General features: G+C 41.5%; 1 protein-coding gene across 1 annotated transcript in view; it reads right to left on the bottom strand.

Annotated features, from left to right (window-relative positions):
• The window catches only part of LOC140997476 (protein phosphatase 1 regulatory subunit 1A-like), a 30641-nt gene extending 17255 nt beyond the window's left edge, over positions 1–13386 (bottom strand). Inside the window, exons 1-2 of the mRNA XM_073467394.1 lie at positions 13306–13386; positions 930–990 (exon numbers count right to left, since the gene is read on the bottom strand). Of these exons, the coding sequence (XP_073323495.1) occupies positions 930–990; positions 13306–13386 (142 nt within the window). The remainder of the gene's footprint in view (positions 1–929; positions 991–13305) is intronic.
• Positions 13387–13598: the final 212 nt, after the last annotated feature.

Below are 13598 nucleotides of genomic sequence, written 5' to 3' on the forward strand. Positions count from 1 at the left end.
CCAAAAAGTCGGTGTCTCCACGGTTGTCTTTTCCTAAGCCTTCTCCGGTTTCCTTCACTTCATGATGTTTTCCATGAAGCTCAAAGAAAAGTGTTTAAGAAAAGATAGACAGGAAGCAACTTTAAACACAGCCTTGGTTTAAGTTAAGGTTCGCTTGGGCTGTGGGTCCGATGAGTTGAGCTGCCTTCACCACAATAAATTCAGACATGACAGGAAACAAGAGCAGTCAGACGGACAGACAGCCAGATTATCTAAAGTACTTTATGTTGAAGTGAAGCCGAAAATTAATGCACCTAAAATTTTGGCAATTATCTGTCACTGCTCTGGAAAACCGTCGGTTTTCCACCACGGTCTGTTAAAGATTAAATGGAATCTGTTCTGTTTACAACTCACTGGGTTATCGTTTCTTAATTTTTCTAATATGCTGTCATGGTCCTGTCATTTCTGTCTTCTTTCATTTGTGTTTTGTGTGTTTTGTTCTGTCTTTTGTTGTTTCCCTCCTGTGCTCCTCCCCAGCCGGCTTTCCTTAAACACCTGCACTGCATCACCTTCATTGGCCAAGCCCGTTCCCAGTGTTCTTCCCAGCCTATCACCTCCTTCCCTGCTCTCTTGCTTCCTCCACTCACTCCCCTCACCTGTGTTTCTCCACCTCTCTCCGCCTGCACCTCATCCCCACGTTAGTGTATTTGAGTCCAGTCATTAGTTTAGTCTTTGTCGAGTCATCTGTTGTGTTTGCCTCATCTTGCTGTTCAGTCATCCTGTTCCTGGTTTATTTTGAATAAACTTTCTGCAACTGATTTTCCGGCTCTTGCATTTGGGTCCACGTTCTTATGTCCTCAGCGTGACACATATGTTGGGCTAAGGCCCACTCAGACTCCTGCCTGAGTGAAAAATGTCTGTGAGTGTGTGTTTGTATTTAAGTGTCTTACCGGGTGATGATTGATCACTGGATGCCACTAAAGTGGCAGGTGTGGGTCTGCGTCTTCTGATCTGAAAAGGAAGAACAGTTTCATTCAAAAGTGAGAATAAAAACATGCTTCAAAAAGCATTAATCTCTTTTAAGCTAAAAATCATCTCAAAGCCTGAAACCGCTGATCTCTATGATCTTTAAGTTTGAAGTGAAATATTTACTGATCTTTTTCAGGCTCTAATTTCACACAGGCTTGGATCTCTAATGGGTTGTATTGGCTCAACCAATCGAAATGCTAAGCAGTGTATTGAAATTTGCATATGTGTGTACTCAGCCAATCATGAGTGTCTGCTGCCTCAGTATCAGACGCCAACTCAGCAGAGCCAGTAACACAGCCTGAGTGATACATATTTTGGGTTTGGTTGTCGTGCACTTTGAAGATGCCTGAGCTGGTGGAGAGCAGTGCTGAATCTGACAGTGAGATCAGCAGGACAGCCTGCCACCACCTACTTGCTTCTGGGCTCATGACTAGTGGCGTGTGGCAGGCAGCTATGGAGGAGTCTGGGATCATTATTGGAAGAAGATGCACATTTCATTGACAGTATAGCTGTTTAGGACCGCAACCTTTGTCATTTTTAACCACTGAGTTTGAGATAACCATTGAGTCTGATGTATGCTGGACAGGAATACGTATTAGATGCATATTACTTGCTAATGTGACATTCAAACTAATAGAAATAAGGAGAAATATAAATATGAAAAAATATTGGGATAAAATAAATGGTCACCTTTTTGAATGCGAGCAACAGGCAAAAATGTTAGCCGCTAAACCACAAATACGTTCATGTCATAGGCTATATTTACATTCTTAAAAACCGTGTTATATCACCTTCACACTACACATTTGTGACCTGACTCTCATATCAGAAGGAGGTGATGTTGATGGAGTTACAGGTGACAAGGCTGCCAAACAGGCGACCACAGTTCAAGTCTGCATTTTGGCATATGTTGTGAAATAAATAATATAACCTAAATCCTAAAGAAATAAAGAAATGTAAAGTTTTCACACATGTTGTTTTGCAGAAACGTGCTTTTCCAGCATTTATGTTGACTGGGTTGTAAATTCACAATAATCTTGCATGAATGCAACAGAAAAAAATAACAGTTTGTATATATTATGCAAAATATACATTCTTCAGCACTTTCGATCCAGTTCCACACAAGTTTTCAAATTTTGGTGACCAATTAACACCAAACCCACATTTCACCTGCTGGACTTGGGAATCCCAACTCTCACAAAATGCCTCTTGGTATATAGTACATATGGTATATAAACTCCATAGCTCTGTATCACTCCAGACCACCCACACCTAATTAATGTTTAAGGAAGTGAGTAACAATTCCTGGATCTGTCCCTTTATCCAGAACTGCACCAAAAGTTAATAGGGTCTATTCTGGGTTGAGATCCATCCTCCATCTAAGCTTCATGGAAATCCATTGAGTAGATTTTGTGTAATCCTGCTGATGAACCAACCAACAGATATGGGTGAAAACATAACCTCCTTGGCAGAGGTAATCAGTACTACATAATGTCTGCAAAACTTTCCGACCAAAGTGATTGGGGTGATTAATTTTCAGTCGCCTCCAGGATAAGGTCATTACCATTTTACTGCTCCATAAACCCACACTCCCTACACATTGCTGACAGAGTTGCTGACTAATGCTGGAAGTCACTGGAGCTCCAGGCCTCCATGCATCGTCTTCTTTAAGTGCTGCTTGTGCACTTACAGGGCTGTGCAGTCAACTCCAGTCAGCCATGCAGCTTAACCTCAGCCCACACAGGGCAGCGTCGCATGGTATGGCAGCTAAAATCTTTTCTATCAGGAAACTAAGGATCAAAGTTCGAGCAAAAACCGAGCTGAAATTTTAGCTGTTCTGTGAGTCGAGGGTGGAGAGGAAGAAAAAGACGGGGCATCTTTTTTTGCAGGTGCACTCAAAGTTACATTTCAGGAAAGCGAGGAGCTGAATCAGTGCCCTTGGTTTTCCTTTGGTACAGTTTTGGCTTTGGGGCTTTGCTGTGCTGAACAAAATGCATGAAGAAAGTATTAAATAGCAAAACATTTCAAAGCACAAAACATCACTTCAGACTCAGTTCAGCTGGATTGTGGCTTTTTTTTTTTTTTGCTGCTTCCCCTCAATTCAGGAGACCTAATACAATATCTCCCTGAGCTCTGCATGGTGTTCGACCTCGTTTGATTAGCTTAACGTTACAAAAGGCATGAGATACAGATGTAACTGCAGAAATAATGGGCAGTAATGAAAACTGAGAGGCTCAGTATCACAGTTTAATTGGGTATTCAAGCTCGAAGAGGCTTCATCTTTGTTACCTTTCAAATCACAGCCACAGAGAACAGGAAGGCAGTGTGAATAGGAGGAGGCACTGAGCGGCTTTTCCTTTCTTCACAACACTGACAATGTTTTACTGCTTTTTACACTTTTCCAGGAAAATTGCTGACCTCATATCCGGAGACGTGTGTCAACTATGCAGTGTTTTCCAACTAGCCGTTTTTCATTTCTGCATCTGTCGCCATATTGTCATGTTAGTCATGTCTATGTTTAGGCTGACATAAAACACAGGTACAGGTAGATTTCTCTTTGCATGAAACTCTGATCGCTATCCAATGATACGAGACAATCAGTAAACAACCACAAATTAATTCAGGTGTGAACAAGATTCAGTGATTTAAGACATGGATCCATCCATAAAATATCTATGATTCCCATCTGCCGTTCCGACTTATACCTGTAATAATGAACGAAGATGAGACACTGAACAGCCACCATTGATCTTCTCGATCTGCAAGTCACAATCTCCCCACAGACAAATGATAAATCTCACAGGGGAAGCTAAATCCAATAACAAGCAATCACTCGAGTTGCATATGAGTCACAATATTGATGCCAGGTGTGATTGCAGCCAACTAATTTAGACTTGGATCTGAATGCAACACACTAATTTGAACCGTGCAATCTACGGATTGAACAAAATTACTGTTGCACTGATAATACTTTCATGGTTTTTTGGCATAAACATCTTGCTGAAATCAGTGACTCAATAATTCCAAAAGTATTATTATATTTATTCAAATAAATCACAACCATCCGAAATCTTTGTCACTGGCCGGGATTGAACCTGAGAAGCTGGGGAGCCACGCCAGGCTTTAAAAAGGGTCTGGAAGTTCAGAAAATACAGCAATCACTTTGATCGAGGAAAAATGTGTTCAAAGTCAACTTAAAATCTATAAGGCTTCGTGCAACTCCATAAGTCTGTTAACAGGATCAGTCACTTCCCCACTTACCGTTCATTGTCTATGTAAGCAGCCTGCTCCTCATTAGCGTAATGTTGAGGTCTAGGCTACTAATGCAAATCAGGGCCTCTGGAAACTCCTGAAAACTATAAAAAACTAAGCTTGGTCAAGTTAAAATGAAGACAGACTCAGCAGCATGGCTTATTTCCTGCCTAAAATGTTTTCAGAAACACATTCTGGTGAACTATTTTTGTAATATGACGGTGTTCAAGCGAGCTGCCAATCGAAGCTTAACATTACAGATGATTGTGCTTATTGAGTCCAACAGTCTCCACCCAGGGGTCAAGTCAAATCAAACTGTAAGTCCTGTTTTTTTAAGGCATTTTATTGATTTTTCCTTCAGAATTCTTGTGTAAACAATAAAACTTTTGTCCTCGTGCGTGCGTTTTGTTGCCATTCCCTAAAATCCAACCCCCAGCACCACTTAAAGGCACAACGAGCCATGTCTGTGTAGAACTGATTATGCCCAGAGTCATTGTTATTCTCCTCACCCGGCGGCAGAGCAAACTCCCTGATCCTTCGCTTGCACAAATACCACCGCTTACTGGACAGACTCACCCCTCGAACCGCCACGCCTGCCTTTCAACCCACAGTCCATTTAAAATGCAGTTCCGTCACTTCTCACAACAAGGAACAAAAACAGCCTCAGAAAGTGATGGGTGGGCAGGAAAATCTGTGCATGCCTGATAGTCTTTCTGCGAGGGGGCAGCGGACAAAATACCCTTGGCTGGAAAATTTAGGTCAGGCCGAGAGACAGTGGAGTCAAAGTCTTTTATTATTTAACCCCTAGTGTTGTGCTGACATTGGTTTTACGTTCTAATGCATGATGTCTCACAGACCTCAGTGCTGTATGTGTACAAAATAATACAAAATAAACCAATTAGTTTGCTTCTAATATTTGTTTTATTTTCTTCTGACCTCATTAAATCTGAATTTCCAATATGTAGGGAAGCACTGAAGTGGTAACCCATCTCTTCTAATAAGATTGCATATTGTGTAATCTCTCATTCAGGTTTCTCTGATGTTTTACCCATGAAGGTCTAGGGGTTTATGGGAAATGTTGTCCGTTAAGTCTGCAAGAAACAGAAATGTTACCACAAAAAAACAAAAAAAAAAACTACGGTCTGCAGACATACAACATGAGCCACATAACATAATGTTTGTAACGTACTCCCTCCCCTTCTGCGCTTTTCTCTCCTCCTTACCCAGTTGCTCCTGATCAGGCAATGAAGTTCTGCCCATATTTAAGGGAGGTTGGAGAGGAAGGAGCTGTCTCTTCCTCAGTTGGTATGGTTTTGTTTTTGTTCTTTTGAGGATGGAGGTCTGGTAGTCCTGTTTTTTTGCGGCTTTGTTTGTTACGTTCTGTAGTTTTCTTAGTTTAGGGAGGGAAGTTTTCGGTCCTACGGCCCACTGCATGGCTGGCCCAGACTTCCCCCATCCCTTTGCTCTTTTTAGCCAGTCCTCCAGACTCCCATAGTTTTGGTTAATTTACTGAAGGTATCTTTGATTTCTTTTTATGCAAACCTGTTCTCGAAATATGGTGTCCTCCTTGCAGTATATGTTGCTGGTCACAAGGTAGAGCCAACCTATTGTTTTGTTGTGGCAGTACAAAGACTGTATTTTTAGTTATTACAGTAGTTACAAAGGTCAATGGGATTCATGATGTGATGCACTTAGAGTTTGGGAGGGATAATGCTGAGATCAAACAGAGTCAATGTGTCATCTTCTGTCGTGGGCTTTTGACAATTGGCAACATTTAAAGTCATCTATTTTTCAATCTGAGGAAAAAAAAAAAAATCTTAAGCTCTTAAGCTGTGACAGAGGATCTCAGGACCCCACACAGGAGGCTAGTGTTAATGTGTTGTCTCTGTGGTGGTATCTAGCATATTGTTGGATTTTGTCACTGTATTGTATGCCGACGCATACAATACAGTGACAAAATTTCCAGGGAGGTGAATTAAGAGGATTGGAGGAGCTCCAGCTATTGTTCAGATTGTATAGCTTGAAACAGATTAGACCCTGGGAACTCGTGACTACTTGAGGTGACAGAGGTTGTACTGTACTGGCAGTAAAATGCTTACAAATCAGCCCCAACACACATAAAAATATAACCAAAAAACACATTTACACAGAATCCCAAATGCTTGGATGGTAATCAAAAAAATGCTTCTTTAGGGAATAATGCTAAAATGTGTTTTAACAACGCCTCAAGTCCCCAATGAAATAAAGTGGGGAAACTAAAGGTGTATAGAGGGGCTTGCGTTTCAAGGGGCTCAGTTAAGATAAACGAACCAAAGAAAACCTGCAGGCGTCAGGTTACTTGAAAGGCAAGCAACACACTTGTACAAATAAGCCCAACCCAGGTGCAGGTAGCCTCGTTAAAGGGTGATTCAACTGGTTTGACACAATTTCCCTCAACTAGAAAGAATGGGGCAGCAAAGAAATCCCAGTGGGGCTGAAACTGACCAGAGTTTCTGGTTGAGAGTCCATGGGGATTGGGTCTGCAGCGTGTCAGGGGCAGATTCAGAAAGGAATGAGTCTCTCCTGGATGCCTTTCCCCACCTCTCTTAAGCCTTCACAAAAAAGTGCGTCGTCACACCCTGATTGGCTCGGAGGGGAATGCCCCATGCTGCTTTCACTCCTTAATTAGGAGCCAGTCTCCTCGCCCGGCACACAGGTGATCTGAATCCACTGTAATCAATCCAGAGGGATTTTGAAATTCAGCCAAAATACAAAGATGGCTAGTGCCACACACTGGGACTGCTACAAGGTAGAAAAGTTTTCAGTTCAAAATCTATTCAGGGAAATTCTTAGGGGTGAAGCCTTTACCTCCTAACCCTGGTCTGCCTTTGAGAAATTGGTAGTTTTGAAATCCTGTCACTATCAGAGTTACCCTGTGACCTTCACAAGAACAATGTGTTTTCGCCACTCAGCTCAGCTCAGCTCAGCTCAGCTCAGAAAAAAGGGCATTCACACCCTGTAAATTGCAGCAGAACTAAAGGTTAAAGAAAACTTCCCCAACACCTTGTTATCGGGTGGGCCGAAGTCATGCTGAGCTGTCAGAGATCCAGCACAATGCCCAGAGATTCATGTGATTCCTCATCCTTCATCCAGTCATTTTGAAATATGATCTTAGTATTGTTCAGGCTTAAATCAGTGCTCATCCATTATAAATCCTCACAGACTCTCTCCAACTGTTCCCTCATTTGGCTCTGAATAAGAGAATTAATGGAGAAAAGGACGTTGAAAATCCAGATCATTGACTTCTACTTTCATTTATCTCAGTTTCTTTACTTCACTGCCTCCCTCTCACTTTCTAACAGTCCTCTTATCATCCTCTCTCTCCCTGAATATCATCCAACCACTGCACTGGGGGAGCAGGGGGAAGATGCTCTGCACAAGCTGTAATTTAATCGCTATAGCAGATCCAAAATCATTTTCATCTTTGCTAAGAATCACAAAGGTAATTACTGTAGCAGCAGTTTTATCATAAAATACCTACGACTTTGGAACAATGATTATATTATATAATTATATTTCTAAGTTATGTGATAAACACACCTTTTAACCCATTTTCTAACACAAGAAAAAAACAAAAACATCGACACATTGCAGCCTCAGGCACGCTGCTTCTTCAGCATGTGAAGAAATCCAAAGTCTGACAGGCCTGCTGTGACTAGTAACTGTTACTATGAAAGCTATGAACATACAATCACTGTTCTGGGGAGGGGTTTGGCCACAAAGCAGTAAAAGTTATAATTAAAAATGTGCTATTTCTAACAGTACAAGGCGGTAATGAGTACATCTCCTGGTTAAAACCATTTATTTTCAGTGTAGCGGTTTTTGATTGCCTCAATGTGCAAGAGATATTCATAGGATGATTATGAATATAATCTACAACTCTCAAAACTCCCTCTTCTTGGGAAATGTCCCTTCTGAGGCAATACAGAGTAATTGTTTTGTTCTCAGTGAAGGACAAAGACGGTCTGACACGTCGCGTGGGGAATATTAGGGAGGAAATTGTCAGCCCTGAAACGTGTGTAATAAAAGACCATCACCTCGACAATGTCACGATTCATCATCTCAACAGGGACAATACTGCTTTCATCTATGAATGTAGTTTCCTCAAGTAAGTGCCCCTTATCTAAATGATACAGCTAATGAATGAGTTCAATATCGACCGTCGTTTCCTGTGAACAACATTGTCACTGAAAGCTGTAAACAAGGAAAGAGCGAATTTAATTAACCAGCTGAGTCAATTATGTATCAAAAAATACCCTGGTGTTAACATGACTGGTTCACAAATCAGACTACTGCAACAGTTTCAGAGCCTAATAATGGATTCTTAGTGTATATAATATATACATCATGCAGGGTTAAAGCAGATGCTTGACAGTGAGAGTTAGATGAGAATGACAATACCACATTGACACCTGCCTGTTAAATTTAAGACTGAAGATGGTAGCCAGTTAGCTTAGCTTGGCACAAAGCCTAGCCTGGCCCTGTCCCTGGCATCACGTTGTACGTCACTGACGCCACGTTCACTTCACAAATGCGCCGGAAACAGTTGTAACAGAAGAGAAAACAACAATAGACGCATTGTGAAAGAAGCGTCTGTGAACTGGTGGATAAATTCTTTTGAGCGTCACAACCCCCAGGTATTTTCTTAGGTATCTTCTTATTTACACGCCACCACCGGATGTTGACAGCGCATCATCACTTCGCGCGGCGGAATTTAGCGTGTTCACCCGATACGATACGATCGTGGCCGACTTGCATAGCTAACGCAAATAAACAGCTAAGAAATTCTAGCATTTGATTTGGCTATGTTTTTACACAATATGCCTATTTCACCATTTCCTAGCAAGGCTGTGATATGTTTCTAATGTTGTGTTACAGTCTTGTTGTGTCTGTGAGGTTTTTTTTAACCTTAGGAAAAGGCCAGGTTACCTGTTTCCCTGTTTACAGTCTTAATGCTAAGCTAAGCTAAATGTCCCCTGGCCCCACCTTGATATTTAACTGACGGATATGAGGGTGGTATTTATTTTCTCATCTAATTCTCTGCAGGCACGCAATAAGCATATTTCCAAAAATGTCAAACTATTCTATCAATTGGTAAAAACTGTAATACTGCCAAATTAGAACCAAGCAAAACCGACTTCTAAAAGTGAGAGGAATGTACAAATAATTGCAGAAGTTACTATCTTTTACGTCATCCACTGACTCCATCAGGTCTTGGCCGCTATTAGGTACAGTCAGTATGTGCTCGTAAGCACACAGCGAGCTCCAATGTAAGGTTAAGATAAGGGTGGCACACACTGTGTCTGTGTGTGGATAAGAGGATGAGTGTGTGCTGTTGTTGTGAGGGTCAGACCTCAGGGAGGCTGCTCTGACTGACGTGCAGTTCTCCACGGAGGCTGATTCACCATGCTGAGAGGTGTCAGGTTGCAGGGATTACTGAACCATGGGTGAAACCCCCTGGCGTGACATTCATAAGTGTGCTTGCCAACACAGAGACAAGAACACACACACACATTTCCTTTTTGTGTTTTTTTTTTTCTTTTACTTTATATCTGACTGTTTCGCTGTTGGGCAGTCTGTCTCGGTCATCTGTCTCTCTTTCTCACTCACACGCACACACACACACAAAACCACACACTTAAGGCCCGGCAGGCCATACAGGCTCAGTGGCCACTCACAGTGGTCTCAGAATAAATAGAAAATGCCTCTTAAAAGGGTAAAGTCTCGATGGCAATTAGCCAAGCTTCAGCCATACGTATTAGGACTGAGACCTAAGAACTCTCTTGAGTCTTTGCAGAAGAGGTAAACTGAATTTTACTTGTATACAGCTTAAATGTGATCTGTCAGCTGGTGAAGAAGTAGGTAAACACCAAGCTGGAGGTGTTTAAGATTCTGTATTGAATGGTTGAGGACTGGGATCAGATATGTGGTTAAATAAATACAGACAGTGGGCACCAACTCCCCGACACAATAAAGGCAAACAGCAACGGAGAAGAAAAAGTAAGAGGGACAAATGTAGTGAAAGGATGCACAGACAGACACACAATTAGACACACAACATTCATTTTAACAAATGTACCACAGGCACCAATTTGTGTCTCCAGCATCACTCAGGCCAATTACACACATAATAATGATTCTTGATTCAGACGGCAACATAATGAGCTCTCTGCTAGGAGTTTCATTAACATTACAAACCTAAAGATTTCAGCCCATCAGCTGATGTGGCAACACTTGTGGTTACCTTAGTAACAGTAAGTGTGATTTAATGCTACAGGTAGCAGCAATGCACGGAGCGCAAACACCCTTTTGAGCTACTTTGTTAGAAATGTATCAGAATAGCATGTGAATCTGTTTACAAACTCATGTTGTATTGATTTGAAGTCGAGCCAAAATAATTTCTTCGATCATGCCATGAGCATGTCAGCTGTCTCTGAGAAATACATAACATAGCTGCATTTCCATGGACCTTAATGGTCCTCTATTGATCACAATAACAGCCCAATCAGAATAAAAACACCTTGTGCTACCACCTCACTCAGAAGACACTCATCCAATCCAGCCAGATCTGAACATATATTTTCAATCAGAGGAGCGGTGTTAACCTTTGATAATCCGTTGAAGGGCTGAAGACGGTTGCAGAGGTCGCTGTGTTTCCTCCTGACTGGTGGGTAATTTAAGTGTTGTTAGGTTTCACAGAACCATCACCAGAATCAATGATTATACCTTTTTTATATCGATCGTTTCTCTCTGGTTCGTATATTTTCGGCACGTTAGCCTCAGGTGGAGATTTTTGGACACTAGTGATCATCATTTTGTGTCATCGCTGACAGCTGTAGACTGACGGACGGTAGCTTAGGGATTGAAAGTAGTGTACATGCCGTGGAAGAGACTGAGTTGCTTCTTTACTCTAATATCTTTGATGACAATAAAGTATTCCACGTGTAGTAAAAGTTCAAACCTGTGTCTGTTTGTTCATTGGTTGGTTTGTCAGCATGATTACACAAAAACTACTGACCAGATTTCCACGAAACTTGGATAGAGGATGGGTCCCTCCCCAGAATAGACCATGTTAAATTTTGGTATGGACCCAGATAAAAGGACGGATCAAGGAATGTTTTCTCACTTTCCTTAACAGTGTGATTTAGAGTGTTTTTGGACATTTTTGTTAATTTATGTGGGAATAATGGATGGATGCTGATGAAAAAATCTGGGGCTTTTAGGTGGCTGGTATCTACAGTATCGGATGGCCTTAGTGGAGGTACAGCATGCGCTCTACTAAGTGCCACTCCAACTCTTAGTTGGAGGTTATAAGCTGAGGACGGTGGTCTGACAAATATTGTATTTGTACTACAATCAAACAAAACCCTTTGACAACGTACAAATAATCTTTTTTTTCATATCTGTTATTAATTTAGATCACTTTGTAGAGATCTGTTTTCACTTTGGCATTTCATTTTTGCTGTTGTTGATCAGTGTCAAAAAAGCTGCATTAAACCTTCTTTTATTGAAATCTACACGATAAAACAAGCTAGTTTGACATTACTAAGAAACATTTTAAAAAGTATTGAGAGTAATTAAAAATGAAATAGCATCAGACAGTCATTTTGCACTTAAAGACTACCAACAATGACACTGAATGTAGAAATGATGAGTGCATTAAAGCTGTTCTCCTTCCTGTGTGGATGGAAGTGACTTCACTTACAGGTAATTTTCTCCAGCTGAGGGGAGCTTTTATGGAGAGAGATTATGGAGTATTATTTTCACAGTACATCGTGGACATAAAAAGTCTCATTTGCCGTATATCACCGCCGTTCATTCCTTAAAACCTTGGAAATACACGCTCACCAAGCTCTAACTCAAATGCAAGTGCAAACCGATACGATGCAGATAAATCAGCAGTTTCTCCCGTCAGAGCCTCACAAAGTTATGAAACTTAATCATGCCAGTAGCTCTAACTCTCCCTGAACTTACCCTGACTGTGCTGTGTCCTCAAACCATCCAATTAAGTGTCCTCACAAGGGCAAATTCGCATAACACACACACGAACAACGCTCCTCCTAAAATCTAAAGCCTTACGGACACAGTTGGGAGAAGAGTGAACAGCAGAAAGAGGGAGTGAAGAGCATGGACTCATAAATCTTTGCTGGTTTTACTCGAGGCTCATTCATTATAAATGACCTGTCCTGTTCATGTTGTATTTATAAAATGAGAAAATGGGACACTACACTCTCTAAAGACACGTGAACTGCACCCACTGGGATTTTTTCAGTCACTAACAGAAGCTCTTTGCTCTTCAGTCTTTTAAGCGATGTTGAGTTTATACGATCCTGCGATAAGTGATTGAAAGACTTCCTCTAATCTGACAATCTAACAACATATTTAAGATTAATGCGAAGAAATTATTACATTGCCGAGAGCAGTTTGATTTGTAACAAGTTTATCTTGTGACACCGGCTAACTTCCATCAGTATCTCACTGCTGTACAGCCAGTAACTGAAACCAAAACAACACCAAACCCCTGGAGACACATCCATACACTGCAACACTCCTTTTTAACACTGCTGAGACTGCTGTGTCTCTAAGAACCAGCCACACTGTGAGTGGAGCTGGAAAAAATCAATCTTAAATGCATCATGATCGCTGCATTGAAAAGACAGCTTGTTAATAAGGTGCCGGGGAGTAATAGAAACTCATAATGTGTTTTTTGTGAAGCAGCAATTTCTCGTCAGACTGTACTCCAGCATGTTGTACACAGCTCACTGCGCTTTTTATTCCTCTTGAGTTGCTCAGCTGCGTCTGCACCTGCTCGCTTTGATGACTGGAATAAACGTTTCTCAGCTTTTTTTGCTCCATCTTTTGCAAGGTGTGAAGCACATATTTCCTCTCAAATCTTTGCTAAAAGTCCTGTCGTGTCACTGATGCATGCAAAAAAACTCTTAAAGCCCTGAAAGTCCAAAACCACCCCAAACCACATCCTCCTCCTCTACTGTCCCTCCTTCTCACCTGTTCAGCTGCCTCTGGGTCCAGGTGGGTGTCCAGTAGGGGGACGGTGAACTGTATCTTCCTGGGGCTCCCGGTTTCCATGGTGGCTCTTTCTGTCAAAGAGGAGGACAGGACGAACAGGAGGAGGAGGAGGAGGAGGAGGTATGATCCGAGGAAGAGAATCCGTAGGAGAAAAAGAGGATGAAGAGCTCAGTGATGATGGTGGAGAAAGAAAATAAGTGGGCTCCAGCTTAGGAAAAATTATGATTATTTTATAGTTTCTGTCTGACTCTTTTCTTTTATCTTTTAACCCA

Source organism: Pagrus major, chromosome 6 (assembly GCF_040436345.1).
Source record: "Pagrus major chromosome 6, Pma_NU_1.0".
Classification (NCBI taxonomy): domain Eukaryota; kingdom Metazoa; phylum Chordata; class Actinopteri; order Spariformes; family Sparidae; genus Pagrus; species Pagrus major.